The sequence below is a fragment of the Protopterus annectens genome, chromosome 9.part0, assembly GCF_019279795.1.
Source record: "Protopterus annectens isolate FY-2018-M chromosome 9.part0, PAN1.0, whole genome shotgun sequence".
In the NCBI taxonomy this organism is placed as follows: Eukaryota; Metazoa; Chordata; order Ceratodontiformes; family Protopteridae; genus Protopterus; species Protopterus annectens.
The window spans coordinates 1,264,811,035-1,264,826,939 of NC_056743.1; the positions used below are offsets into that span (position 1 = coordinate 1,264,811,035).

The 15,905-nt window shown below is 38.5% G+C and overlaps 1 protein-coding gene across 2 annotated transcripts in view; it reads right to left on the reverse strand.

Moving 5' to 3' along the window:
* Positions 1-499: 499 nt before the first annotated feature.
* Positions 500-15,905, reverse strand: part of LOC122811985 (alpha-1,4-N-acetylglucosaminyltransferase-like) — a 567,882-nt gene continuing 552,476 nt past the window's right edge. For both annotated transcript variants that reach the window (XM_044084190.1, XM_044084191.1), the window contains one exon: positions 500-1,385. In XM_044084190.1, coding sequence (XP_043940125.1) covers positions 819-1,385 — 567 coding nt within the window. In that variant the 3' untranslated portion in view covers positions 500-818. The remainder of the gene's footprint in view (positions 1,386-15,905) is intronic.

Genomic DNA, 15,905 nt, shown 5'->3' on the forward strand with positions numbered 1-15,905 from the left:
ATTTCTGAGGTAGCTGCTACATTCTTGGTGTTGTCTAAATAAATAAATATTCTGTAAGTTTTACATTAAATATCAGAAATGTAAATTTTTCCAAACCAAAGGGTAAAACGTTCACACAAACAAACCATTTGGTAAAAACTGCAGAAATACCCAGCCAAGCTAGAGTTTTCACTGTGTAACACTTCAAACTTCCTGTAGTAGAGGCCCATATATATATATATATATATATATATATATATATATATATATATAGGAATGTTTTCCCTGGACCACAGTTGTCACGTTCTGATGGCAGCAGTGATGTTACTTTAAAATTCAGTGCCCATTGAAAGCCTCGGACTCATAACTTCCACGGAAAACATAACAAAGGATAAAGTTATGGGCAGGCTTCTTTACTGCTATCAAAGAAAAAGCTGCAATTAAAACAATGAACATTTCCTACATTTTTTCTAAAAATGTCTCTTTACATAGGAAAAGTGTGGTAATCAGAACAACAGCATTTAATAATGTGTTATTTATTATTTGGTTCCATTTTAACTTTAGGGCAAAGTTTTAGTTTTCCATTCATTGTAAAGTCCAAATTTATAACTGTGATGGAAGAGCTGTCTGAATCTGTTTATAAATTAATCTGTGATAAGCTCAGTGTTTGGAAGGACTCTGAGCATGGAAAAGATTTGATACATACTTAATAACATGACTCACCATTTTCACGTATGTATTTTACAATGTACTATAGCAGATGATAAAAAAATAAGTATTCCTGAGCAATATTTCTTTGGACATTCAAAAATAATTGTATGTTTGATAATCAAAGGTAATCAGTTTCTTTTTTTCCTCATAAATACCCTGTAAAAAATAGGGCTATACTCTTTTAGGCACAAATCTTCCCATTTGTTCAATACAGGTAAAGTACTATGCTGTCTATCATCATTTTCGGTTTGATTTTGGAAAGAATTGGTAACACTGTGATTTAGAAGATTTGATGTTTTGTATGAAATGGAACAGAAATCTAAATGATGGAATAACTTTATATTATAGGCATCACAAAGGGAGTCCTGACGATTATGTAAGTAGACTGCTGACTTATCACAGAGAATATTCACCTCTCGGGTAAGCACATTCGGAGAATGCTGTCCCCATACAGCTCTGTCATAATGCAAAATCAAGTCTTCCATACAATTCCATACAAACTGGTTATGAGCTGTAAATCCAAACACTTTATTACTAATCAATAAATCTTTTTTCTGTAGCACAAAGTCTTGCTCCAAAATGGGATTCATAGATATGTATCTGGTGCCGATAAAGGTGCCTCCATATTTCCATGCAAGAGCAAATTGGAATGCAAGCAAAGCAAAGTCTGTCCAGTATCTGTTCTTGTAAGTGACCTGCAATATAAATGATATCAGTTACTAGTCACAGTACTTTCATATTTTAAATGTAGTTTTTAATAAAGATGTCTGCCTCACTGAATTCGTATGAACCTGCCAAAGCAGGGTGCAACTAAAATGTCTACTGTATGACTATTTCCCCCAAAACTTTTTAGTTTAGTAATCCACCATAAAGGTTTTAAATTAATAACACAAAATGTAGAAATTAAAATCATTAAGGGCAGAGACAGTGGTATAATCCACATTACCAAATTAGATGGGATATCACATGATATAATGAATGATGTAAACTGATAGAAATAAATTTGTGTCTTAATTACTCATTGTAGTTCAAGGTTATAAATAACTGTGTACTAATGAGTCTATATACCACTCTAATGGTAAAGTGGAATAAATTTATGAAAATGAGGGAAGCTATGTTAGAAAAAAAGGTTCAAGAGAAGAGAAGGATGGAGTTAGTGCACTGGAGGGAAGTCAGTAAATGAGAGTCACAGAAGGCTAGAGAATCTACAGTGGGAGAAAAATAAAAAGCAAAGGCAAAAGAGACTCTGAAGGGATGACCATTTTATATTATCTGTTATCACAGAGTACACTGATTAAAGTCCAAAATGGGGAAAAGGCCAATCTAGTTCTGCAGCTCTAGTTTTGTTATGCTTTGCTCACAAGCTGTCATGCTCTAGTCTCAAATTAAATCATACATAGTGGCCAGCACAGAGCAGCAAAAAAAAGGTAAAACTTCTAAAAGCTGTAAAATATTTCTTCTTGTCTCTCAGATACACAAAAACACACATACATAAACACATAGAAACACACACACACACACACACACACACACACACACACACACACACACACACACACACACAAAGCAAAGAATGAATGAAGAGTTTACAGCATTTATGCCGAGATTTTTACAGCTTTCAAAAATGTAAAACACTTTGTGCACCTTCAATTTTTTCTTGTAACTAACAGTACATAGGAGAAGCTGAAACTATTTACTCTAAAGTATTATGATTTGATAATTGCTACTCTATCAAGGAGAAATTCTTGACATCCATGTCCTGAACACATACTGTTTTGCTGATGATTGGAGACCCACTCATAATCCACCATTACATGATCAGCCCGCTTTTCATAATTAATCTTGTCACAAAACTGTGACAAAAAAACTTAGCACAAGAGCTGCAGGGGTTGCTGTAAGTTGGCATCATGGCCTAAAAAAATCTCGTAGGGCAACTCATAGGGCAGGGATGTATAAGTTAATAAAAAAGTTGAACCATGAATGCCCGAGAGATTGTAAACACCATCTTACTAGCTTGACTCATATTTAGTCCACTCTCTTTCTAACTACAAATTTTGAAAGGAATTTTAATTTATTCAAGTCACCTTACCTGGTTTACATTAAAGGTCATACAATCAATACTAATGATCATACCAAACACTGTATGCTGATTTGACACAGCAATCATTGTTGCCATTATAAATACAACATTACCCACAGAAACAAGTCTGACAATAAAAAAGGTACAGATGCTCCTGGAACAGTAGCTACTAAAAATAAAAGTGACAACCACCATATTTTCCATGAGAGCTAGTGAGCCCTGAAATAATCCAATGTGTGCTTTAAATCAAGCCACACATCCAGTTCAGTACAATTCAGTATAAGGATGTTTTCTTTATTCAGACAAACAAGAAGGTATAAGCATTTTTGTTCCAAAAATAAAAGCAGGAACTTCATCAGATACAAGGAAATTAAGGAAGTAAATGGTTTTAAATAGGAAATCTTACATGACATCACTTCCTGGATTAGTGAAAACCACTCCCAAGTCTGAAGCAGTCTTCTGGAACACAAGTCTGAAACACTACACATAAATGTTTCAGCACAAAACAGTATAGATATCAAAATATAAAAATATATAAAAATTGTTGTTGTTGTACATATAAAAACTGTGCAAATGTCAACACCCTAAACTATGTATTATAAACACAAGAATAAATATGTAAATATGTGTATATATAAAAATGCTTTTAAGATGCTTTTGAAAAAAAAATGTATGTATATATTAACATATAAGCAAAATATGCATACAGTTAAAAATCCATTAGGAACAAATGAATAAATTTCATGTTCATATACATATAACAGGTATGAAGGCCATTAAAAAAACATTTTTGTACTATATTCATATCTAAAGGGAATGTTTCACCTCTTAAGAGCCCTCAATTTAAGCAGACTGCTTATGGAAAGGCTGTCATTTAAGCCTGGCCAATGAGTGGCATCAAGTCATAATTGCCATAGCAACTCGGCTTTTTCAAGTAAATATGGCCTGGAGTAAATTTGAGCTGGTGATTGTTGCACTCACTAATATGTCTAGCAAGTGCATTCACTTCACTAGCATCCCTTATATTCCTAAAGTGCTCACTGATCCTATTTTTAAGCTGATGTTCCGTCTTCCCCACCTAAAGAAATATAAGGGATGCTAGTGAAGTGAATGCACTTGCTAGACACATTAGTGAGTACAACAATCACCAGTTCAAATTTGTAGCACTTGAAGTCCAAAAAAGACATAATAGGGGGGCAGCCTGGCCTGTTTTTATATACATACATATTTTTTCAAAAGCATCTTAAAAGCATTTTTATACATACACATATTTACATATTTATTCTTGTGTTTATAATACATAGTTTAGGGTGTTGACATTTGCACTATTAGTTTTTATATGTATTTTTATATTTTGATATTTATACTTGTTTTGTGCTGAAATATTTATATGTAGTGTTTCAGACTTGTGTTCCAGAAGACTATTTCAGACTTCGGAGTGGCTTTCACTAATCCAGGAAGTGATGTTATGTAAGATTTCCTATTTAAAACAGTTTACTTCCTTAATTTCCTTGTATCTGATGAAGTTCCTGCTTTTATTTTTGGAACAAAAGCCCTTATACCTTCTTGTTTGTCTAAATAAAGAAAGCATCCTTATACTGAATTGTACTGAACTGGACGTGTTGGCTTGATTTAAAGCACACATTGGCTTATTTCAGGGCTCACTGGCTCTCATTGTCTGCATACTGCTTGTGCGATGATTTTCTTGGTGGTTTGTGCATTTATTTGTCTTTTACCATATTTCCATGCTGCTAAGTGTGGAACAGGGTTTCAACCATTAATATTGCAAACTTAAAAATCTTGTCCTTCCATACAGTGCATGCTGCTCCTCAAAGCAGAATAATGGTCACCAATAAAAATATATATATTAAAAATATACTTGGAGGATGCCAGGTGTATGTGAGTACCCTAACATGCAAAAATGCAAGCATGCACACTTCTGATTCCCTTAAATAAAAGCAAAAGTGTCAGAAATGGCACTTAGCCTAATGGACTGGGCAACTGTTGTCATGTACGTCTCTCATGCATTCTATGTACACGTAATTAGTGTTAAGTGTATTTTTTTTTTTTTTTTTTTTGTTAGTTCATTTGTCGGTCAGTGATTGTAATAGTAGTCGACCATTCATGATATAATATACTCTGTACACTCAAAATCTTTATTTTAAAGTACAGAACGTATACACTTATCTACTATATTAGACCTAACATCTGCAAACAAGTCATTGATGTAATTTTCCACCTAATTTTACCTGTTTAGAAAATTTAGACTATTGCACGTAGATTCTTAAGGACAGAACTGCTGAATCTAATCAGTTGATTAACAATGACAAGTGGTCTAGAGGTTCATAGGTATGTACTAAGCTTACAACCTCTGGGGCCTTTTTAAGCCTAGCCATACATCCCAAATGTCTGACAATTTCTGCTACCTTTGACAAGTGTAAGCAGGGGCTTGGGAGATGAAACATTTACAAGCAGTGGTCTGGGAGATGAATAATTTATGGGCTCCTTGTGTCCATTAGAGACATAAGTGCCAAACCAGGCATGAATTTTCTGTTCTCCATCCGACTGTCCCAGTTACACTTGAATTGGGTTAGGGAGGAACTCTGCCTCAAATAGGTGGGGAATTTGTTCCAGAGAAGGGGTAGACTCTGGGATACATACTTGTCTCTCCAACAGATCCTATTAATATCACAGGCAAGGTTTAATTCTTTAGAACACACATAATTCTGGTGCTGTTTATTTTGTGTATATGTGGGAGGTTCATCAGGGTAGGGTCCAACAATGCCTTGTATGCCAACCATAGATCTCCCCTCAACAGCCTGTAGGAGACAGAATACAGGGATAAAGCTTTCAGGTGATCGGCATAGGGCATGTTACTTAAGCCCTGTATTCTTTTAGTGAGGAACCTCTGTGGATGTTCTAGTTGTTGGTTGTACCTGGTTAAGTACATACCAAAGGGGGCATTGTTCTCAATGATAGGTCTGATGAATGCATAATACAATGGAACAATGACCTCCTTGGACCTCGATACCATACCTTTTGTTTATAGCTTTCACAACATATGATGATTTTCTCAGTACTGTAGACATATGATGGTCAAAGGCTAGATTACTGTTTGTGCCCCAAGACCCTTACTACTAGGTTGAGCTTTAGGGGTATGTTGTCAATATGATAGGTACCAAGGGTGGGTGACTTCATGAAGGATACTTTTATGCATTTATTGACATTTAGCTCTAGTCCATAGCTCTGACACAAGTTATTTGACTATGTCAGCCCTTCATGGAGAACATTAGCATTAGTGGAGGATTCTATGACTGCTCGTAATTTGCAATCATCTGCAAAATTAGTCAGCCAGAGGCCATTGACAGTTGTCTTGATTTCAGAGTGGTAGATGCCAAAAAAGGAACAGTCCTAGGACTGATCCATGAAGAATGTCACTTGTGACTGACTTCTTTGTAAAAGTGGACTCCCCAATTTTAACTTCATGGTTCTTTTCTGTGGATGGCTATCCACTGGGTGATGTAAGGGTTTATACCTAACCTCTTAAGTTTGTCAACAATGTCCAAGTGGGGTATAGTGTCAGATGCCTTGGACAGGTCAATTTAGGCAGTGTGAACTGTTTTGCCCACATCCATTGCTTTGGTGACCTTCTTGAGAAAGTCCACTAGGTTGAGTAGGCATGGGCATAATCTACCCTTAATTAAACCAACCTGGGTTGAGTCCAGTGTCTGGAGGTTTTCAATGTAGGATTGCTTGTTTTTAGACTCCTAGTATTGAGCTGTAACACCTTTAGATATTTTTGGTTTTGATTTGCTATGTCAGACGTACTTTCAATTTGGCATTACCTAAAAAATAAACTATAGAGAGGACACTTTTTCAGTTAATACTTGAAAGCCTAGAGGACAGAAGTATAGACCATCCCTGGCAAAGCAGAGTGGTCTGTTGGCCATCTCCTTCCATGGTGACAAATACTTCACTCCTTAACTTGACACCAGAATCTAAGCCAATTATTAAAGTCAGTCATTTTATGTTCATATTGTGGCATCATCCTCGGAGAAGGTAGAATACTGCTCAATGCTGGGCACACACCAGCCTGGGACACATGGTCTGAGAACTCCATAATGTTTCTCTTCATGTAGTGCATGGAGGAATGCCTTAGGACATTTACACCCACATGTACTATGACTGAGTTATACTGGTACTTGTGGTCCAGTGACCTGAGTGTGTACATAAAGTGGCAGATCCTGGCCCTGATAAGCAGCTGACCGTGACTTTCTCCTTACTCAATCTAGTGGAAGGGACATTAGCGTGTCTCACAGTAGAGTCTTCAATGACCAGAATATTGGATTGTGTGGTTGCTTGCCTTATGGGCTTAAACTTAGAGGCTCCATGAGATCTTGCTATATGTGCTGGTGTGAGTGCTGTTTTGAAACACTGCATTCAGGGCTGCAGGGGGCATTTCTTACATACATCTCATCTAGGAGGTGTTTGGGGTTTAGGAAGGTTACATTTAGGTGCCTCAGCATATGTGTGTCTATGTGCCTGCTTCATACTGTATGTGATGGGTGCAACAAATGTACTAACCAAAAGTTCTTATCCAACGGTGTAAATCCCCCTCTGTTCAGAAACCAAACAGTAAAGAACAAGCCAAATATAAAGGCAGAGAGGTAACCAAGGCTTCTCAATAATCCATTCATAAAGTGCCTGTATCTGCAACTGGGATGTTTTCCAAGAACCAAGCTTAGATGTAAAAGCAAACTAATTTATTTAATAAAATTATTGTTGGTAAGCGCTTTCACATTTGCTTCCTCAGACTTGTTTCCCAGTTGCAGATACAGGCACTTTATGAATGGGTTATTGAGAAGCCTTGGTTACCTCTCTGCCTTTATATTTGGCTTGTTCGCAACAAATGTACTACTGACAACCTGATTGACATTAGGAATGTTTTTATGTGAGAGCTTTGCCTCCAGTGGCATTGTGTAAATACATCTCTCACATACCTTATCAGTTTGTTTGAGAATTAACTGGTTGACAGCAAAAATGAGGCAATTTCTACATTAACTTAGGATACCCATATCCACCAAGCTGGTAACAGAAATAGTAGGAAAGCTCATATCCATGGCAACAGGCCCTTTTTATTGATTAGATGGCTGAGATGAGAATATAAAGTAAAGTCAGAAGTATCTAGTTTGTAACTCTGGTGGTAGAGCTTGTCATTGCAAACTAGTTGTCCTGTATGCAATTACGTATTGGTGACATTTCAAGGGTGCTTTTTCAGGAAAAATGTCATCTCAAGCTGCCTGCATCTATACAGGGCACTGCCAAACACTTGAGGGGAAACTACTAACATGGACCCTGAAGGTTTATGGATGAAGTACTTAGGAAACTATTCTGCAGATAGGTTAGACAGTGGCTAATCAAGCAGTACTTACTGAAAATAAAAAAGTAATTGGCATTGTCAAGAATGGTAACTAGAGGACTTCACCTAAATGGCTACTACTAGTGCTCTTCCATCTCTCTCAACTTTCTGATTTGAAAGCCTGCATTTGCATTTGTTTCTGTCCTGTAACTCGTCTAGTGCAGATACAGATTCTTAGTTTTAGAACTTAAATGTGCTTATTCGTGCTCAGCACTTGTTCAGAACTTGTAAGCACTAAAGCTACTAATTACTTTAGCACTCAAACTTCCTCATTACCTAGAAGAAAACAGTTTTTGTACTTACTTTTTTCACTTGTTTAGAGAAAAACAGCTCTTGTACTCACTTTCCTCACTTATCTAGAGGAAAATATTTTTATATTCAGGCATGTCCAAGGGTCCTCTCCCAGTGTTCTCTCCTGTCCATCTGATGAATCTGGGCATCTTGAGGCAATGTAGAAATTGCCTCATGTACACAGACAAACCTCTCCTCCTACCACCCAACACTACAACCTGTGAGAGATGCACTTATCTAGCCAAACTGGAGGTAAAGTTCTCCCCAACCAAGACTGAACTTGACAGTCATGAGGAGAAGGTAAACATTTGCACAACACCACACTCATCACATAGTCTCACTAAATCTATACCACCAAAATCCACACATAGTAACACAAAAACATTCATGGAGGCTCTCAGTAATAATCTGTCTAAGCAGCAGAGACCTCCAAAGCAGAAATACAGGCAACCTCCATCCCCCAAAACAACCCAAATGACACATAGCCCACAGACTCAGTGTGCCACTCAACCTCAGCCAATAAGGCAAAACAACGTACCCAACACACTAGTCATAGGTGACTCTATAGTCAGGCACACTGATATCCCACTCACCAGGCTAAACAAGGGGAAGGTTACTGTCAGCTGTCTGTCAGGTGCCAGGATCCGCCACATAACCCACGCACTCAGGTCACTTCACAACAAGTACAAATATGACTCTGTCATTGTCCATGTTGGTGTGAATGACCTGAAATGTACCTACCTGGACTACATGAAAAGAGACATGGAAGAGCTCTCTGATCTTGTAGCCCAGGCAGGTATGACCCTAGCCCTGAGTAGCATTCTGCCATGGACCAGAATGATACCGCAGTACAAGAACAAAATTATTGACTTCAACAATTGGCTAAGCTTTTGGTGTTATTCTAATGGGATCCCGAATCTGTCTGCTTGGGATGACATGGTCGACAGACCACGATGCTTTGCCACAGATGGCCTGCACCTGTCACTCCTGGGATTCCAGATACTGGTTAAGGCTCTTGCTGCCCCTATAGTGCCTTCTTTAGGCAAGGTTCAAATGATAAATTCACCACCGTAACAAGAACACGCAAGCAAAAACTGAGGGTAATGCTACTCAATGCTAGAAGTCTAAATCTCAAAATGCACTCACTCGGGGCACTCCTTAAAATGGAGAACAGCGATATCTGTTCAGTGACTGAGACCTGGTTCAAGGCTCCAGAGAGCACCCCTGCACTACCAGGCTATAACTCATACCACACTTTTCGGCCATGTAACCTGGACCGAAACACCAAAGGCGGAGGTGTGTCCATATTCATTAAGGATATCCACACCTCCAGGCTAGTTGCTCAGCATAATGCATCCGAGGTTATCCAAGTGCAACTAACTCTTGGCAAGACTGCAATCCAAATTGTATCTTGCTACAGATCCCCCACCATGCCCCAGGATTCCCACTCCTTTTTTCTTGATTATGCTGGAAAACATTAGGGTTCAACAAAGCACCCTAATAATGGGCGACTTCAACTACCCCACCATTAACTGGGAAAACTACTCGTGTACCAGCTGCTTAGCTCAAAGCTTCCTGAAATTCATAAACTCCAATGCCTTGGATCAACTTATCCACACCCCCACCAGGGGCAACAATATCCTAGACCTAGTCATTACCAACACGAGTGACCGGTGTTCCACACCTGAAGTCAACTCCTCGTTGTTCCGATCCGACCATAAGCACATCACCCTTGCTATCCACATCCTGCCCCCACCCCCCATTAAGGAAAGCATGGTAAAAAATTTCTCCAAAGCCAACTTCATGTTTCTTAAGACAGACATGGTGAACTTCATGACACCCATGCAGATGGGCAATACAGTTACAACTGCTGAATCCTACACAAATGCAGTCTATAAGCACTTACACGAGTGCATAGATCGTGCTATCCCAAATAGAACCAAGATGCTATCCTCCAAAAAAAGGAAGCCAATCTGGTGGTCCCCTGCCATAAACAAACTGTACAACAGAAGGAAGAAACTGTTGCAAAGGAGAGTAAAATCCCATGAGTGGAGGAGCTCCCTGGTCAGCCTCAGTAGAAGATGAGATGCCTTATAAGATCCTGCAAAGCTAGCTACGAAAACAAAATTGCCACTAATTCTAAGGACAACCAGAAAGCATTCTATAGCTAAGTCAAGAATCTCGATGGCAACACCTAGATCTGCTCTGAGTTACAGCACAATGGCATGAAAATTACAGAACCAACTGATATTGCCAACATCCTGGCAGATAGGTTCAGTGCTAACTTTACCCCCCTCTCACCATCTAAAGGGCCCACATCTAAACAGGAAGAATGCAGAGTCCCTGTAATCACAACTATGCAGGTAAAAACAGCACTCTCTAAAGCCAAAAACACAGCATCGATGGGAAAGGACATCCCAGGCTGCATTTTACATGAACTTCAGAATGAACTGGCTCCCCACTTAAGCACCATGTTCAATAATAGCCTCGCATCAGGCTTTGTGCCCACTGAACTGTGCACAGCAACAGTTATCCCACTCCACAAAGGGGGAGTCACCACTGATCCCTTGAACTATCGATCTATTAGACTGATGAGCCTAGTCTACAAGGCCATGGAGCGTATCATTATGGAACTCATAAACAAAGACATTGGTAACCTTCAAACTCTGGATCCCACCCAGTTCGGGTTTGTGAAAGGCAGATCATTCTTCCTGAACCTGATTGACTTCTTTGAGGCAGTCACCAAAGCTGTAGATGAGGGTAAGGTGGATCACACAGCTTATCTTGACCTCACCAAGGCTTTTGACACCATCCCAACACTCTGGAAATATAGCTAAACTCACTAAACTAGGTATAAATCACTACGTCACAAGATAGGTTGCCAACTGGCTCACTGACAGAACCCACACTGTAAAAGTTGCAGACTCCAAATCTGACCTTAAAGCAGTGACAAGTGGAGTACCACAGGGTTCCATCCTGGGACCTCTCCTGTTTGGTATCTACTTCTCTGAAGTACAGGCTAACACACAAGGTCTCTGGCTAATGACGTTCGCAGATGACTGCAAACTAGGAGCCATAGTCAAGTCCCCAAATTATGTGGACATCCTACAGAAGGGCCTCGCTGAGACAGATGTCTTGTGTCAGAGCTATGGCCTCAAGCTCAATGCCAAAAAGTGCATTGTCATCCCCTTTGGTAAAAACTCTGTACCCATGAACTACCACATAGGCAGCAATCTACTTAAACACCGAATGTGTGATAAGAGACCTTGGGACCCAGGTGGACAGTAGTCTCTCCTTTACACAGTAGTCAGGAAGTCCTTCTAAGTGACACACCTCATCATAAAAGGGTTCTCTTCCAGGAAAAGAGGTCATTGTTCCCCTCTACTTGACACTCATTAGACCCATTATAGAGTACAACACCCCTTTTGGAATGTACCTCACAAGACATCTGCAGCCACTGTCAAGGCCACAAAAGTACCTCACAAAGAGGATTACTGGCCTCAAACAAATGCCCTACACTGACAGTCTCAAAAAACTCCAACGTTACTCCGTAGCATATCGCCTACTCCGAGATGATCTCTGCCTAACATATAGAACTATGTCAAACCCAGAGCTGTTGGACATGCTACACCTAAAGAAATCTCAATCCCTCCAAGCTATATGCTCTAGGGACCTAAACCTTGTCACCACAATAAACAGGACATGATGGAGGGATAGATTCCTGTCCCAGAGACTTCCCATACTCTGGAACAGGCTATCCATCTATGTCAAGCAAATTTCTTCATTAGCACTCTTCAAGAAAAATCTTGATGAGTGGATGGGAAATAGGAAATACACCTTAGAGATCACTTCTGTGTCTCTGCTTGACAGTGGCACAGGAAAATAAATTTCTTGGGTGGCGTAAGCCAGGGAACCTTGTTGGCTAGGCTTATGTAGGCCCTTGGGCCAATAGCCTTGTACATACCTATGAACCTATGGTCTTGCCACATCTTTATGCTGCTGGAATACAATGCCCCTTTGTTTCTTCTTTCACCAGAAGCAAAATAGTACCACCAATCCCAAGATGAGAAGCAGGCCACAGGCTCTTTGGTGATCAACAGTCTTGTCCCAGATGATACAGGGATCTGTAGGCTTGTTGTAGCCTTTTCATGGTAGACCTCTTGAATGGCAATCAGACCAATCAGGAAGGTTCCACACAGACACTGTCTGCTCAGTCTGAGACAGTCAAGATTCAGTGCCCTCTGTTCCTTCTCTCACAGGAGCAAAATGAAAACCCATATTCCAAGCTGGCACCTATGAAGTAGTTATTAGGCTTTCTGGTCTTCAGCAGTCTGCAGGAAATAAAGTCCTTATGCTCTTTCTCTCACCAAGAGCAAAAATCCCAGGATGACTACTGACAGGTGGAATGTGTGCTCTCTAATAATAGATAATCTTGGACCAGATGTTACAGATTTTAAAGGTAAGATAGGAAAAAGAGGGTTAATATCTTAAAAGTGTGCACTGAGCAGTTAGATATCAAAGAGGGGATATTTAAGTACCGAAACAGATGACATTGGGGTGTATTTTTCAGGACCAGATGTTTATTTTTGAAGGTTTTCCATTTCAGTATGTATTATTCTATGTAATACAACTGGTTACTGCAGTGTTGATGTAACATCATGACAGACTATGGTCAATTTCTGGGTTATATCCTTGTACTACAGTATACTCAGACACACACAGACATGCATCTGTTATTGTTCTATGTCATGGGTAATATTTCACAGGTGCCCCATCCTCTACTACCCAGCCCCACCATACCAACACATTGCTTACATTGCCAGCCTCTTGTTAGCCTTTGAATCTCTTATGCCATGCAAAATGACACTGAAAGTATTAACAAGAGTGAAAGTCCACAGGTGGTGACAGAGATTAAAGTAGATTTCAAAGCATACAGAGAAACATGGGTAGGCAAGAGCTAGGAGCTGCCGGTGTTGTACTGATGTTGGTGATTCTGCTTTAAATTGTAAAGTACTTGAATTCTTCTGTTGAGTCATGGCATGCTGGATAAAAAAACACAGTCACATCCTGATTTTATTTTTTTTTCTTGATCTTTGTGATCTAGAGAAGCAGATTGATGCCAGATTGTAGTTTTGGTGAATCATTATTTTATTTATGCATTTTTTAAGATATGTAGATACCTGTTTTTCCAGCAGTGCAATGAAGCCTAACTAGATTATATCATCAGCTCCATCCAATTACTATATAATTTCAAGAACTCCATTGTTTACATATGGTATAGTTTTTCCATTGGGAAACTGTATTATCATGGAACCTCTTTCAAACTGGCTTTTCAAGCTTTCAAGTAACCTAATGCTGTTTTTCTTTTAGCAGTGATTCCACAATTTTCACTTCAACTAACAGTCTGACAGGTTGGTACACATGGTTAAAAACATGTTCTGTTAGACCTAGGCACTGTAATAGTCCTGGGGTTGATTCCGATAGCCCGTGTTTACCTACTGAGTAAATAATCTAGCTATGCATCACTTCTAGATGTGGCTTACAGGGTTAACAAATCCATTTACCTTTTTTAATGGTAAGTTACGTAATTTTTTAATATGTGCCCCTCTCCCATTATTATAGGAAGGAAGTGCATCTGCCGTTTTCTGGACCATCAGTGATATTTCCAGTTACCTCATGGGATACCTAAATATCTTCAGATAAATTTAATCAGACCCCTTGTGTACCATTAGTTTATGGAATTCTTTTAAAGTGCTCACTTTTTAAAAAGACGAGAAATTATATATTATACTTGGAACGTTTATTTACAATAGTTAATAAATCTCAGTTTCCTTCCTTAGTGAATATTGAACAAAAATAGTTTCAATTGCCTTTCCATAGGTTAGTACTTGTCTAACTGCCCCTGTGGGCTATTTTAAGCCCATAACTCTACCTAATCAAAGCCTGGAATTTGGGTCGGTAAGGTAAACAGCGTAACCATTATGCCAACCCCGACCTTATTTATTTTCCATTTATTTCCCTATTCTTCTCGTCCCGATTCAATTTATATTCGATGTTCCTTCCTTCTTTTGTTTACAGCACTAAGAATCTATAAACTTTATTATATTTCTTTAGTTGCTATCTTTCATCCGTTTTTGTCCTTTGCTTTTCCCACTGGCTTTCTTGAGTCATTCATTCTTTACTGGTATCACTCACGTTTGGTGTTTCTCATCTTGTATTCCCTGCTGTTATATATTCATCTGATGCAATGCTAGCTCAGTTGAGAACTACAGCGACTTTTTCAACCTTTTCAGTTTTCATATTTTTGTCATATGTTTGGTCTACAAAGGCTATTTTATTTTTGTAACTTAATCACACCATATTCATTCCTTTTTCTGCAGTGATAGGCCGTGTGCTTTAGTACATCAGTACACGGTGGCACTACAGATAAGAATAATACAAAGTCTTTTGGTTACATATAGTGGAGCTGGAATGCTAGCAAGAGGTGTAAAGTGACTTTTGATAAGTTATCCATGACGATTAATAAAGAACATTGAGAAGGTTCCTGTGGTATAGTGACTAGAGCACAAAAATAACATGTAAATAGTAAAAATACTGCAGTAAGATTAAAAATAATGGGGAAAAAGTCAAAGTGGGTAATTTAGTGCAGATGATTAAAGACATCACAAGAATTTATATGAACTGTCTAAAGTAAAACTCCTAAAGCATTAAGCTTGACATGGTATTACTAACATAAGTTCGAAATTACTAGGAGAAAGAAGCATGCTCCCACCTAAGCATAAAAAAATATATGTGAAGACAAAAAATGTAATGACAGGATGAAAAGAAGAACACAGAAATGCTAGAAATGCAAAATAACAGTTTTAAATAGAAAAAGAAAAGAAAACATATACATAGAAACAGAACCAGTGTTCATGCAGCTAATGGCAGAATAACAAAAGAGGTTGGCAGGGGTAAAAGGAATAAAAACATGTTAGGCAGACATTCAAAGACAACTTAAATGAAAAAGCAGTTCTACAGAATGAGAGTTCACCTTAGTTTTATAAGCGTTCTACGAGCAAATAATTTTCTGTCAGTCAAGGTAACTGTTTAGCTATGTTAGAACCAGTATATGGAATATATATTTATTCAAATGTATATTTTACATGTATAAAAATGACAGGTTACAGAAATGGAAAGTATTGGCATTACTGAATGCAGATTTTAAGGTTTTTGCAAATTTTATTTCAAATCAGATTGCACAAAATTTTACAAGATATCACAGATTTAAAAACATTCACTACCCTATGTTTTAGTGCTAAATATCAAGGGTTCCTTAGGATGACATGACCTGTTACTGTATTGGAACCAGCATAGCATCAGTATTCCAAGAAAAGTGCCAGTTAATAAACTAGTACAGCTGTGTTACTAACAGCAGTCATGATA